Raw genomic sequence first — 15,359 nt, forward strand, 5'->3', positions numbered from 1 at the left:
TTCCCCCAGTGCTATTTGTGGGCACTAGTTAATGAATGCCCTTAAACAGATTCAATAGTTTAAAAATAAATTACTGGGGGGAGAAGGGGGGAGGGGACAACCTAGGCTTAGATTCTGGACCAAATTCACCTTTACACTGCAAGCCGTCTTACAGAGCACCATTTATGTATATCCAAACTCCATTCCTGCTTGGTGTTTAAGAGGATTCATACATTCCATCCCCCTCACATAATTAAGACCAAGGAAAAGTGGCATTGTAAGATCTGCAGGAAATGTGTCAAGGGTTCAGGGGCATGGTGACATTAGCACAGTAGAAGAGCTGGGCTTGCTGGTCTATTTTGACTGGAATGAAAAAGTCTAAAAAAAGATGCAGGCTCACAGAGAAACTTCAGCTGTAACTGATTTGTCAGGACATCCAACAAAGCTCCTCAGGACTTTTCCCTGAACCAATGAGTCATTTGCCCTCTACTGCAATAACCAGTAAACACTATGTGATGCAGCATTTCCAAAAACAGCAAGCTCTGCAGAATACGCAGCTTGGTGATGCCTCTGACGTGGCAGTGAAGAGAGCAGGGGAGGGAAGGTGATGAGCTACCGCATCTTCAATTCCGAATTTTTCTTTTCATACCTGATGCTCCAGTGGCAGCAGCAGCAGCATCATCCATGAGATCTCCTTCTTCCAACTCCATATTACTACCATATTCCACATCATTTTCTCCAGACCTTCAGAAGGGAAACCCAGCAAACTCCAATTCAACATTATGAGGTTAACCATCTTCAAAAACCTGAACACTCCTGAAAGGTTTTATGGACCCCCAAATCACAAAAATTAAAAGGTGTTATTTGTTACTTGACTCAGAAAAGTGTGGACTTCTGGCTTCAAAGCACGGAAGTTTTAGAACCCCATTTTCCCACCCTTTGTACACACTGCAAGAACGTGGCACATTAACTATCTGGATTTGACAGCATCCTTTTAACTATCCAACTACTGACAGGCTGAAGCTTGAGTATCCTGGTTCTACCCACCGCCCTCTTGAATACTACACCTTCAAAGTAGGCCCACACACTGTAAGAGTGTTAATCACCAAGAACAAAATTTTGTTCCTTGGAAAGAGCCGTTCACAAGATGAACACAATATCTTTGGCCAGTGAACTGAGTAAAAACAAGCTGAAAATAAAATCAGAGCATTCCTTGCTGGCCTGACATCCTGTCTTTCTACTCCAAATTACTGTCCATCTCTTGGTCCCTGATCTGTCAGAAAGCAATGCAACGCTCCACCACCATGACACACAAAGTCAATCCAATGGGAATGAACATCAGACCAGAAGACAAGAGGATAAAGTCACTCACATAGTTTCTTCATCGATATCATTTTCTTCAGTGTTGCTTGTGGCTGTTGAACTGGCAGATGAGCTGCTGCCACCATCAAGGTGATTTGCCTCATCCTCTCCAGCGAGGTCAACTTCCAGATCACCGTCCGAGAGGTCGTGCTGCAGCGACACAACACAAGAATGTCTGCGTAAGGGAATTCTTCAGCTCAACGTTTCCCTTCGCCCTTTTACTCACAAAAGATTCTAAACAGAAAAAGCCCCAACAATAGACAGTAATATTGCCCAGGAATCAGGGGGATCTGAAAGTGCAGCACATGAGGTGTTTGCCTTGAGACAAGGCTGCACCCCTCAGGAAGCTGCATTTTCAGATTTGTTCACCAATGAGTTATAATTTGGACTTTCTCCCTTATGAGAAAATCCTTTGCTACCACTTAGCCTGAAGGTCAGTGCTTTTAAAAGTCTCTACCCTTTTCCCTCAATACCCATTAGTTGTATTTTTGTGGAGAACATGTATTATGATTTGGATTGCACAAGTGCATGTCTACATCTCTAGTTCTAGAATGAGAGTACATTAGAGAGAAGGCAAAAAGTTGAGCAGAAGATGCTTCCTACATTAAAGTCTTCTTGCTGGATTTTGTCCTCCTCCTCATCCTTGCTATCTCGCGCAGATGCCAGAGTGGTGACATTCTCAAGTAGCACTTCCGGATTCTGTCCAGCTTTCTTTGGTCTTGCTTCCAGCCCATCATCATTTTGCGGGCTAAGATGAGTGTCCGGAGGTGACATGCCTCGTGACTTTTGGGTACGGGAAAGCTCAATTGCAAGTCTCTTAAAATATGTTAAAATGCACACAGTAAGAGACAAGAAAGCTAGACAAATTACAAAAAGTGGCTTTATTTCACAGATTTTAAGGGTTCACTATGAAGGATCATGAACAAAGAAGAACCCAGCCCTGTCAAGACTAAAAATAGTAGCAAGTTCCAAATACGTGACAATAAAACCTCAATTTAGTGGCCAGTCACTAACTCCACTTCCAAGAATGAATCCATATACTATAGCAGCATTAATCACAGTAAGATAAGAATTTGTTTCTGGGAAAGAGCCTTACAAGAGATTAACATTTTCAGAACTGGCATCCAAACCCACCCCTGCTTACCTCTTTAAGGTTGTTTATCTGTTGGATGTAACTTGTCTGAGCTGCTTCCAGCTGAGTAATGTACCAGTGTTGGTCCCGACACTTTTGGAAGAAAGTAGGTGAACGCACTTGGAATCTTAAAAAAGCCATAAAAAAAAAAACAATTTACAGTGCTTGAAAAGACTCATCTAAAAAGCTTGCAATACTTACAGTCTGGAGATAAAACTTAAAATTTAACAGTGAACAAAACACTAATACATTTTACCAGGTTAGATTACAGCTTTCTGGACTATCAGAAGAGATCAACCCCAGAAGGCATTTAAAAAGCTAAATTATCTTCTACTTAGTATGGCGGGATTAAAAAGCATTTTGCATACTAGCTAGGTCCATGCATATGTCCTGCAGTAGCAGCAGTTAAGTCTATTTAAGGTAGTTGTGCTAAAAATGCCCTTACAAAGCAAGGAGGACTAGCCAACGCTCACTCAAACTTGAGAAGGGACAGCCCCCATTGCATTGTGCTTTGTAGAAGTGAAGTACCTCAGCTAGCTCCCGATGGGTTAGCTTGGGTCCAGGAGACAATATGGTTCTCAGTCTGTATTACCCCTAAACAAACTGAATCAGGGTTTCATTAAAAAAACCCAACAATACTCTGCAGCACAGATGCACCCTCAAAAGAAGAGTCTGTCTTTAAAATCAGGTTTCCTCAGGCTTCCAAACTGCATGAAAGCTGAAGTGCAAATCAGCATCATGTGACAGTTTCAAATGTAATGAAAGACACCTCAGCAAAACTTCCTGAAAAGCTCAGCAAACCTCTAACCATTCTTTTATCAAATCACTGGAATGATTAATATGCAGGCTTTTTACTGATTACATATTTCCTAGGGGTAAACATGGCTGCAGAACTAAAAATGCAGCAAACAAAAGAGACGACATTAAGAAAACTTTTTCTTTAATCAGACAAAGAAACGAGGTGTGAAAAAGTTTAGGATGTTGTCTTCCTAGAGGTAAGGCGTTCCAGTTATAAATAGAAAAATGCTATTTTTTTTCAAGCATTATTTAAACAATGTAGCCTACATAGACTGTCATGTATTCTTCCAGGGTGAGATGCAGCCAAGGAGGATTTGACATTGCATCATCTTCCAGTTGCTGGCTGCTGGCAAGTCCAATGGCCATCCCTGTACACACACATTCATATTTCTGACACATCCCAAGCGGTTTCTAATGGGAGCGAGTGGGACAAGTCAGATATTACCTGAAGTAGAAGGGCAACATACCCATTTTATCTATTATAACGTGGCAAAAAGAGTTAGTTCTATATGCATTAGAAATACTGCTCCCTTCTCCAACTTCCCCTGCACTCATGCAGTGGGGCCCAAAGCAGGGAAATGCATTATCCCAGCTTTGAAAATGAGGAGATGCAGAATCTTCCTGAAGTGTTTGAAATTTGCTAGTTAAGGATATCTGATATAGACCTATCGTGCCAAATAGTAGTTCTGCAAGTGACTGCTTCATCTCAAAGAAATCTATGTAAATCTCCCCCACCTCCTTGAAGCACACTCTCTTCAGAAGCTCATAAAGAGCCAAATCCTTTTATTTTGTGACAAAACCTGTCACACTGTTTTTTGAATTAATCTATTTTAATTATTTCCTACGCTGACAAGCACTTTCACGAAACGACGGCAAGAAACACAAAACCTCTCTCTTACCTTAGAATTACTGTGTCATTTTGTCTGTTTAAATACCCTTCATTGGCAAGCAGGTCTAGGCGAAAGAATCTGTTGTAGCCCCAACATTCCCCAACTTCAAAATCAGAGGCAAACTCTCGAATGATGTTTTTAGCTGGATCGTTGGTGGACTGGTGAACCATCTCTACCCGGTACTCATATCTAAAAAATGCAAATTGAAATGAAACAAGAAAGCAAGCCAGACTTCAGTATAACAAGCAAACAGAAAAAAAGACACTATTTTTCTGAAGTTTCCACTAAAAAAGGTGATTTCATGGAGACTTTCCCATGTTGGAAGTATACAGCACATTGAATGGTTTTTGAGGGAACACACACGTTCTAAGTAGTAAAGACCTAAGGCTAAACCAAGAGGCAAGCAACACTGCATTTTCAGACAAGCTGGAGGATTTATGTATTTATAAACTGAACAGCTTAAACAACAGCAATCAGAGCTCCACCACAACACTAAGTGGTAACGTAGCCTATTAGTGCTTCAAGGCAGGAATTCTAGGCCGCTGGTGTCAAAGGATAAGTGTGTCAGCACAGATAAAATCTGAAGTCAAAGCGCTGAGTGTCTGCCACCCTACTCCACATGAAACACAAGTGTGATGTGATTGACAGTAGATAGAGTGTAAAGTGAAGGCAGACCTCTTCACGAACCAGCAAATTAGAAGGACAGCCTCAGACCTAACAAAACAAGAGGTAAGAGCAGGGGAGAATCTCTGCAATGAAGTCCCCATTTCATTTTTTAAAGATTTGACAATCATGTTCTTCCATCGTTCATAAGACTTGTTCTCCCCTGGTTCTGTGTAGAACAGCACAGAGGAAACAGTTTAACTGACTGGAGACAATGCTATCAAATACACACACGCACACAAAAAGAGAAAAAAGGTGTTCTCCCCCTAAAATGTCAGCTCTAAATATATGATTTCACATCAACTGTGTCCTTTTGGATTAAATGTTATTTTTAGAACTTTTAAGGAAAAAAAAAACATTTAAGATGTTTATACATACACAAACCACATTTCTAGGATGTTTTCCCTACCTTTTGCAATGTATGCAAATAGTTGAGAGTAGTTGCACTGAGTTAACAAACCATAATCACTACTTACAAAATTCTTAGGTAAGCTTCTTGTAGACACGTCTTCTGCATGCACATTTCTTTGCAGGGTTACATACATGTCACATAACACTGAGGAGGGGAAGCTGAGCCACATGCAAATAATAAGGCCCTAGTGCAGTGTGTGTATGCAAAAACCACAAAATGGTGCTTTTGGCCATCACACTGTGTGGGAGAAAAGCACTGCAGCTAGTGGGGTACCGCTAGTGTTAAATATTAGTAGAAGTTTTTAACATCAGGCAAGGCAAGTGTCCTCTTCCCCTTTCAGTAACTGTATTTTTATTCTTAGCTCACGATGGACAAGAAGAGATGTTAGAAGGTTGCAGCTGCTGTTACTCAAACCTGCCAGCACCTCCTCTCCAGCTCTTTGTATCAGAATGAGTACCCAGCCATCTCAGGAAGGTCCTTGCATTAATCAGGCCTTGAATCTTTCCTTGCAGGCCTCAAACCCAAAATCCTCTGACCGAGTCCCTCCCTTTGACCTGAACGGTATTACTCAGCTGTCAGTCTGAAGCCCCTTCCACAGCACTATTACCGCACCCTTCCCGAGTGGGCTCAGCACTCTAGTTCCAGATTCTCGCCACTTGCCAAGCTGTGGTTTCTGAGCCTTGCAGGTCAGACTTTCACAGGCAAAGGAAGTTCCAAACACACCTCAGGCAGTCTCCCTGGAAAGACAGAGTCCTGTAAACTTTCTTGCTCCAAGTGTAGCCATGCTTGCTCCCAGGGAATTAGCATTTAACTGCTGGCTACAACTCATTCCCTGGAATATTTGCTGGCTCCATTTCCAATCTAGAGTGAAAAATGTATCCTAAAAACACTTCACTTAGAAGGAGATTGGTCTAGGAAGCCAATCTCAGGACTGGAAGCTGGGAAACCTCAGTTTTATTATCAGCTTTATCACTGAGTTACTTCTCACCTTGGGCAGCCTCCTTAATATCTGTGTCCCACCTTTCTATTAATAAAAGGGCACTAAAGACCCGATTCAAAAGTCCAGTTCAGTCGATGGGAACCATTCTACGAACGTCAAGGGGCCTCGGACCAAGCTCTAGCAAAGCTACAAAGCTTGGACCATGCTTTGTAAGGCTCCATGAATTCCACAAAGAACTGTAAGAGACATTTAAATAATAGCCATTTCCTTACTTGGATGTTTCTGGCAATCCAGCAGACAGCTCCAAAAACACGGACAAGTAGTAACCACGTACCACTCCATTTCCATCCTTTAAAAGAAATAAGGAGGTACAATTATTAATGGGTCAAACTAGTACAGCAAATAAGTTCATGATACGGAATCAAAATACACAATATTTTACAGCCTCAGGTCAGAGCAGTCAAACAAAATGTGTTTTTACTGTGCCATGGCTAAAAACCACTACTGTAGCTTAAATTAAGGTAGAACTGTGACACCAGTCACACATTTTCTAAGTGCTAAACTCTCTCAGAATTTGACAGTTGCAATCAGAATCATGGAAACTGCATTTCAGTAATTCAAGTAAGTGTAAACTGGAATAATCTGGTGAGTGCCACCAGTTTCTAGTCCTGTTTCTTTTCTGAAGCTATGCATTAAGAGGACAGTTAAACAAGAGCAAAGCTTTCAAATTCCCTTAACCACGAATATATTGTAGCACCTTTTCTTCATAGCTTTTACCAAACATTTAGCATGAACAACAAACTTTGAAGAGAGCCAGTTTTCTTAATGCACAGCTACATTTTGGTGCGGGGGAGAGGAAGATTTTATAACCCAACAGCATTACATTTCAAAAAGCCCTTCTCCTATCCACTGCCAGAAAGAAAAATCTACTGCTATTGCTGAATGAGTCTAAGTTGTATTTTACATCCTGTGAGGATCATGTACATGGCCGACTGAATTTGAGATGTTTCGGGCTCTTGTACACCTCTCCAGCTCAGTGCAAAATAGAATTGTGTGCATGTGCGAACCTGGCAGAAGAATGTGATTCCATTAAAGTCCACCTATATTAGCTAGCAAGCCAAGCAAGCCACTGTGGTACTCGAATCACTTAAAACAGGAAGAATAATTTTTCTCCAAGCACAATTCTAATAGTATCCAGAGTTGCCCGAAAGTCTGGACGAAACGTGAAGGTTCAGCAGGAACATGAACCTTTGATACTTTGGTTTAACATTCACGCATATAAGTGCCTCAGTGGTCAGAAGGCTGCACTTCAGTGGGATTATGAAAAATGCCATACACATGATGTCTCTTCTGAAAATGTCAGCGATGGAGACCGCACAGGACAAATTCCCCTCCAACAGCAATGCCCTTGTGTTCTGCCATCTCCCAAAAACAATTTTAGCTAATTAGGATGTACACATGTACTTAAGACTACAAATACCTCCAAGTATAAATGCACACACAATAAACCAGTTTAGCTGCAGTTCTGTAAACGTTTAAGAGATTATAGGCAGAGATGATGGCAGCGCCTACTAAAGTTACCTGATACTTGTCATGCTAAAACTCTGTTTTTAGCGCTAAAACAAAGTCCAGTGAAGTCAACGGGATTGTTCCATTAGCTTCTGTGAACTTTGGATCAGCCCCGAGCAGAGCTGCAAGGCTCAAGACATTCTTTGAAAAGCTCTCAATTTCCTCGAAAAACAAAAAAGAACTGTAAACAGCAGTCATGTCCCCACTTGCATATTTCTGGCAGCCCAGCAGAGAGCTCTGAACAGAGACCAGTAGTAACTGCACACCGCTCTGACACAGTGCTCTGCAGCAGAATGCTTCCCTTGTAAATATTAACTACATTTTACAGATTAGGAAACCGAGGCAGAGAGAGGAAAAATTACTTGCCAGATAGTCAGCTAGTGACAGAATCAGAATCGGTCACCTGAGTCCTAACCCAATGCTGTAGCTGTTGACTACCCTGCTTCCCAAAGACAACAACCACCTACTGCTGCTCTCAGTCCACTCAAGCAACACAAATCTGTGCAGGGGATCCGAGGTTCCAACCCTACTGCTGAATTAAGAGGGCTTACAAGAAAAGACTAAATTATATATATCATTTTCTCCCTGTGGACTTAAGTGTTTCCACAACCAAAGTTTAAGCTACTTGACTATGTAGAATTTATACTAATTCAGTAATAAAAGTCGAACAGAGCGAGCATTTCGGAGCATGTAAAACTCACTGGATAAACTTTTAGTCTCCAGCAAAGCCCCGACACTTGGAGAGGTGAACTGTAAACAGGATCAGCCCGCTGGCGCAAAGTGCTGTCAAGAGAGAGAAATTAAAATATGCAATCGCAAAGGGAGCAAACCCTCCTGGAGAAAGGAACTTGCATACTTTCTATTCACACATTAGGACTAGGCTTTCTGCTGCAATAAGGAAACAAAACAAAAACAAGAAGAAAACAAAGCCAGCAGCATTTTAAGGCTATCTGAGCAGTCAGGGATGAAAAAGGACACATTAGTTTTTCCAGGCCATCTCTTGGAGCCAATATTTTGCCATACTGTACTTTAAGCTTTATAAGACTGTTCCTGCCCTACAGCAAATAAACTAAGGGTAAGTCAGCAGACAAAAGGATACAGGCAGACTGGAGAGAACAACTAAACAGGGAGACGATATTCATTAGCGTGACGGGCTGGGTCTCAGTACACAGCAGCCTAAGCTTTGTCGATTATTATTTTTTAGGCAACATGGGCAAGGAGAGTTTTAAGGAATGTTTTGGAAGAGGACAATGAGGTAACTAGATATTTATGATGGGTGACCATACATAAAAAGGGCAACATGGGAGAAAGCATAAGTGCCCTTGTTAAAGGGGCAACCAGTGTCAATAAAGTTAATACTGAATGAGATGCATCTGGTGGGTGGGGTGAGAGAGACTGGAAAAATTTTAGGATCAAATTGGAGGAACACCAATTGGAAACAATACATTGAAAATGAAAGGGAAAAGGGAGATGGAGGGTGGTACTTGAAGACATAACTGAGGTCAAGAGAGGGTTAAAACAGAAAAGACTAGAGCAATGGGAGGCAACTTTTTTGGCGGGCCTGCCACAAATTTGCCCCACACCTGCCCTGAGTGCCACTCCGATGCTCTTCCGCTGGATCAGTGGCTCTGCTTCCTGCCCCATTTGCTGCTGTGTTACTGGTTCCCTCCCCAGTCTGCCAAGTGCCACACACACAGAGGCTGCCCATGCCACAGGTTGGCCACCTCTGGACTAAAGCATGCTTGTATTGCAAAGGGAAGAAGAACCAGAGGACAGCAATAGATTAAGGAAGAGATGAAAGGTGCTACCATTCTCTCCTAAACCTCCTATCAACCCTCAATGCAATAAGTTGCAATTCATCATCAAAACATTTTAGCTGCAAATATTACTGCCAATTTAATCAATATATTCTAAAATGAATTCCTTAATGTTGACATTAAAGTCTACAGTCTATCCAGAACAATGCAGAACGAAGTGCCTGTGCAGATACTATGCAAGTATTCCTTGTAAAGTTAGTGTTTAAGCTTGGAACTACAAAGTTAAATAGTTGCTCTTCGGCAGAGTAAGCTTTTTGGCAGACTATTTAACTGGTGGTTACATTTGTTTCCTGTTTCTCAGATGCTTCTACATGTTGCTGTACAGAGATGTTGCTACCGTGCTGTGCTTTAGTACTTCCTTTTGCAAGTACTTAAGCACGGTGCAGTAACTGCCCGTACTGCGCTGTGCACACCACCTACAGTTAGATTTTGCCGCTATGTCACTGTAGAGGCGCACTATACCAAGGGAGTGCACCACTACGGCAACATAGCTGCCAATCACATGTAGACCCACACGACTGCTGCGTCGCCGTAGTGCCATATGGCGACATGTAGATGCACCCCTCTAAAAGCAAATCAAGACGTTGATTCAGTTCCTCATTTGCACTTGGGTATCTACTGATTTCTAACAGGGAGTCTTTCAGTGGCTTAAAACTAACTGGTACAACATAGACAATTGTTCAGGACATATTCCTACCTGAAGTTTTCCAAGACAAAAGTAGTTGAGTCATAGGCTGGTACTAGTTCACTGGGAAGAAAACATAGGTGAGTTGAAGAAAGTGGCCCGGAAGTAAAGGTGGAATTTACAAAATGCTCACATCGCATCACTGACATGCACAAGTATCACTGAAAGTTAGCAGGACAGTTCTAATTACTCAAACAACTCTGAAAATCACACTCAAGATCTTTGAGGACATCAAGGTTAATAAGCCAGCAATACCACCACACTGTAGTTTTAAAGGTTCAAAAACACATCCTCTGTGCATGGGCACTAGTATGTAACATCTGAAATTAGAACCTACAATTTTAAGGTTTTTTTCCTCCTTTTAAGTTGTAAATGTTTTACATTTCATACAGCTTGGAAATGAAACCAGAACTATACATTGCAATTTCCTGTAGGGTCCCAACGAACTACGTGACTTGGTGTCTGCCACACTGGTAGTAAATGTTTAGAAACCATTAGAGAAAAAATCAGCAACTGTTCTCAGTCCAGAAAGGGTTTATATAAGCTATGTGTTTAGAAGAATTCAAGTTCCTTTGGGAAAAAAATATTCTGAGGAATATTTTTAAAAGCACACAATATATCTGTCTGGTTCCACTGTCAAAAGTATCTATCTTTCTCCCAGATGCCCCTCTAACTGACACACCTTATCTATTTTATATACAGAGTACATATTTCTCCTGTCCCTATGTAAACTGACACAAAAACAGCACAAGGTGCTTAAAAGTCACAAGGAAGGAGAGCAAGAGTGGCTTAAAAACACCAGCTGTGACCTTTAGAAAGTTTACCATGATAGATTAGTTAACAACCAGAAAATGTAAGACTAGAGCCCATGTATTTATTTATTTTAAATTAAAAAAAAAAAAAGTGATAGCATGAAGCTTGCTAAATACTTCATGTTTCAGAAGACAGAAGACCCTACCAACCCTTTTAAAATAAAAATTTATTTTAAAAAAGGCTTCTCAGTCATGAATTTTAAGTATTAGTTTAGGAGAGCAGTGTAGGGTAATGTTTTTCAGGTTATTTTAAAAGCATGCCTCAAATAGCTTGATATGACTTACAAGATTTGAGGAATTCAAAATCCCTCAAAACACCAAGCTGTCAATTATCTGGAGAAATCCTGCAGTCAGTCAGCCTACTCTACATACAGATCTCTTCATAAACTCACACTGGTGACTCCTTTCCAAAAGCAAACTGTGCCAGCCAATCATTTTTGCTGTACTATGTGCTAAAGGTGACCTGCACAAGTATCTCACGAGAGCCTTACAATTATACGTTGAATGCCCCCAATAGCAAGGGCAAGAAGGGCAATCAGTATACAAGCGATTCACTGCTTGTTCCATTATACCAACTGGATCCCACTGCTCTGATGCCTCAGCAGACGCTACAGCCTGACATCAATTACAAGGGAAGCCCTGATGGAGCAAAAGAGGCAGCCTATGAGGACGGTGAGGGGAACAAGGGAAGCGACTGGTTATTTTTAGCTATAAAGGTAAATCTAGACTCAGGATTCAGCCTGAGAAACCAAGCTAGACACCAGGGAGAGGAGAGTAATCCCCCCCCACAGACCACCACTGCTGGAGCCAAATGACCAAGCACCTTCAGTGACCTACCAGATTATGGGTGGATGTGGGGGGTCTCTCCAGCAACGCTTCCCATTCCTCCAGCCTTCACAGTGCTGTACAGCAGCTTGTTCTTATCCTAGCTGTATACCAGGCTTGCACATCCCCACATCCAGCCACCCTCCTGCACAGTAAAATTGCACCGGTTCAGTCCCCTCAGCTTGATACACTGGTATATGCTCTTAGAGCACACTTGGGAATACTCCAGGTTAGGAGAAAGTTTATTCATTTTTCTCCACTCCCAGCATTCCACAAGGCTCAAAACCATTTAGGTATTTAAGAATTTAGTCTCGTGTAAAAAAATAAACATAAAAAAACCTCTATCTCCAAATTTTTTAAAATAGCCTTCAAGATCTGACGAATCCTATAAAACATAAGAAATGTAAAGCGGTACCTTGTAAAGTCTGGAGGGACAGGGGTAGTGACAAAAGATGCCATAGGCTTCCTGTGAACCTGCTGAAACATCATCAAGATCTCCGAGCTCTTAGATATCAATTCACTCTTACTGCATGATCGCAGCTGTGCAGAAGAATGCAGACAATACATTTCAGTGTCATTAAAGGCAATGGTATTTTTAAATAAAAAGCACCAATGCAAAAGGTAACAACTACCTTAGGTTCAAAGGGGGAGAGATTACAACACTGCTCCCAAATTAACATATTTAAATTGGTTAGAATTGTCATTGAAAGGCTATTACAAGAAGCAAAAAACAAGCCAAAAACAAAAAAAATTTGCCAATGATAGCAAAACATCTGGAGATGAGACCCGACTGGGCCTTGCCAGGATTAGTTTAACATTACATTACGCAATAGAGTGAAATACACCCACCTACATTAAGATAGGTCTTCTATACTTTGTGCTCTCTTATCATCAGATATACTCGCATGCTAGTTCTTCATCCAACTAATCAAGCAGTATATTATCGCAGTAAAAGACTGATGTGGAATGTAAATTTAGCTTCCCTTCCTCGAGTCTAACACACAAAGCCAGAACGTTTTCAGTGTAATAAAGCGTGTCTTTTCAAAATTAGATGACTCAAGTAGTAATAAACACTTTAACAAGAAGGGGGAAGAACCTAATCTTTTATGTCTTTTGAACAGCTGATAATATCCTTTTTAACAGGCAAAGCTGTTGCAAAAATACCCAGTTCAACTCTATTTCTTTATAATTGAGACATGAGAACAACATGCCTGAACTAGAAAGCTAAAGTTTTCCACCTTGCTCAGGAGAGAATAATATGTACTTAACAGCAAACACCTTTTTGATATAAATTCAAAAAAATCTATTATTCCTTAAAAATAATAGGAAAGCCAAAACCTGTATATGTAATTAAAAAGTTCTAGTAAGCTATAGAAGTCTAGTAGATAATAGATGTTTCTCTACCGTTTACCAAGTATTGAGACTCCCGATTACAGGAAACATAAGTAATGTTAACTTTTCTGCATGACTGAAATGTTGACGACTTGAATTTTATAAAACACAACAAAGTCCTCTGAGTTGCATGACATAAGGAAAATGGTTTTGGAATGAGGTATGAACAAGAGGACAACAGAAAATATGCCCGCATACAGTCTGGAAGAACACTTGCCAAATGGCACTGGCTACTGCTACGGACATTAAGGATGGAAAAAAATGCCTATAAAATGCAAGGGTAGAATCACATTTCCAGAATAGGTGATAAAATGGTTACACTTTAGACACACAAAGAAAAAAAAGCAATACAGGACAGAGGACTTAACTCACATAAAGGAGAAGTTCCCTACCACTACCCAGAAGCCTTGAAGATCTTCTTCTAGGCTTCATCATGCACAACTTATTATACAGAGGGACTGAGGGGGGGAAAAAAAGATTCCTACTTGTCCTGAGCAAGTGAACATTTTCAAGGTGAGGGCAGCCAACCTCTACTATGTAACTTGCGCTTTCAATTTGTTTTTAACCCTTCTGGTTGGAAAGAAAGCCTTCCAACTGTGAAGTGAGCAGAGGTAAGTGTGGAGGGGTGGAAAATGTCAATGTAATGACATCTTGCTACACAGCTGCAGTCAGACAACTCTAGAGTATTTGCCATGTCGCAACTTGAACAAACCAAATAATTATGCTGTTTTCACATTATTGCTAGTAACTTCTTACTAATTACCTAGTTATCCAGAAGGCAAGAGATTACATGAAGAAGAATGTTCTGTCACTTAAAGATGGAAGCCAGAAAAAAAAATAAAATTTGGGAAGGATTGTGGGGTATATCCAACTGCATCACAAAAGAAAATAATGTAGTCCTAGCCCATGGATAAATGCATCATTCAAAACGAAGGGACAAACCGATAAGTCTCCTCATCTAGCGTCTAACACTTCCACAATGATTTTTTTCCTAATCACCTGGTGTTCTACTTCCTGCAGGAGGGATTCCAGAAGTTCAGTTTCCTGGGTGAGTGATGTCTTTTGACCTGTTTAAAAGAAAGATCTACTGATGATTTTTCCAATGAAGCTCCTTTCTAGAGATTGCTCTAAAACCTAGTAAGGTAAAGGATTTCTAAATATATCAAGGTTGACGGAAAAGACATTTTAAAGGAAGTCCACTTTTTTAATTAGAGCTGCAGTGAATGAGTCACCTGAGGTTTAACACAGTAATGGAACATTCCTAATGTCCCAGAAACGACAAAGGGTTTCTGGCAGAAAAGCATTTTGTACTTAAATGAACTTATTCTGATCAATCAAACTTAACTTGAAAAATAATTTTTGATGTTAAAAAAGTCACATCTTTAAAGGAAAAAAATTGAATTACATTGTTTAAATGTATATAATGTTTGCACATTACAAGAGGCATTAAGACTGTAGCAAGACAAAATAGAAAAAGACTCCAATTCAAATGTATTCGGATACAGGGATTTGCTTTCTCTCTATCAAATATTAATTAATACTTGTAAAGCACTTTGCAGTCCTTAGAGAAAAGCTCTCAAGTGCAAAGCATTATTCTGCACAAGCCAAATAACTAGGGCAATCTAAGTGGTTTAATAACTAACCTTCAATCAGTGCATCTCTGAATCAAATGCTGCGATTGATTACAGCATTCAATACGGGCATGTTTAAGTGCAGTAATGCCTGATCCTAACTTAGAAATAGCTTAACTAAAATAAAAAATAGGGCCTTCATTTGGTAATAATTATATCCTAGATTTCTGTTAAAAACAGACAGTGTATTATGTTTGCTATCATGGCTTATTCTCTTCATACAACATACAAAACGTATATTGTAACTGTCAAAATTCATTACAACCCTTTCAGGCATGCAAATTTCAAACTATTTCTTCTGAACAAAAACATCCAGGGTAAACCTTCAGCATAGTGTGTTATTTATATTATAGTTAATCATTAAGGAAGTTCCTGTTCCCAGGAGTTTACAATCTACAAGAGGAGTGGGCAAAATGTAGCCTGCAGGCTGGATGCAGCCCACCAGGCCATTC

General features: G+C 40.4%; 1 protein-coding gene across 3 annotated transcripts in view; it reads right to left on the reverse strand.

Annotated features, from left to right (window-relative positions):
* TRIM37 (tripartite motif containing 37) overlaps positions 1-15,359 on the reverse strand; it is a 38,713-nt gene that overhangs the window by 12,138 nt on the left and 11,216 nt on the right. For 2 of the 3 annotated variants that reach the window (XR_002092082.2, XM_019493332.2), the window contains exons 8-17: positions 14,276-14,343; positions 12,300-12,424; positions 10,260-10,310; positions 8,447-8,528; positions 6,449-6,525; positions 4,171-4,350; positions 2,486-2,600; positions 1,945-2,157; positions 1,352-1,491; positions 629-723 (exon numbers count right to left, since the gene is read on the reverse strand). Coding sequence is in view for 1 of the 3 variants with exons in the window: in XM_019493332.2 (XP_019348877.1) it covers positions 629-723; positions 1,352-1,491; positions 1,945-2,157; positions 2,486-2,600; positions 4,171-4,350; positions 6,449-6,525; positions 8,447-8,528; positions 10,260-10,310; positions 12,300-12,424; positions 14,276-14,343 (1,146 nt within the window). In the remaining 2 variants the exon portion in view is untranslated. The remainder of the gene's footprint in view (positions 1-628; positions 724-1,351; positions 1,492-1,944; positions 2,158-2,485; positions 2,601-4,170; positions 4,351-6,448; positions 6,526-8,446; positions 8,529-10,259; positions 10,311-12,299; positions 12,425-14,275; positions 14,344-15,359) is intronic. The other variant, XR_002092083.2, reaches the window with a different exon arrangement.

This window comes from Alligator mississippiensis, chromosome 14 (assembly GCF_030867095.1).
Source record: "Alligator mississippiensis isolate rAllMis1 chromosome 14, rAllMis1, whole genome shotgun sequence".
NCBI lineage: Eukaryota > Metazoa > Chordata > Crocodylia > Alligatoridae > Alligator > Alligator mississippiensis.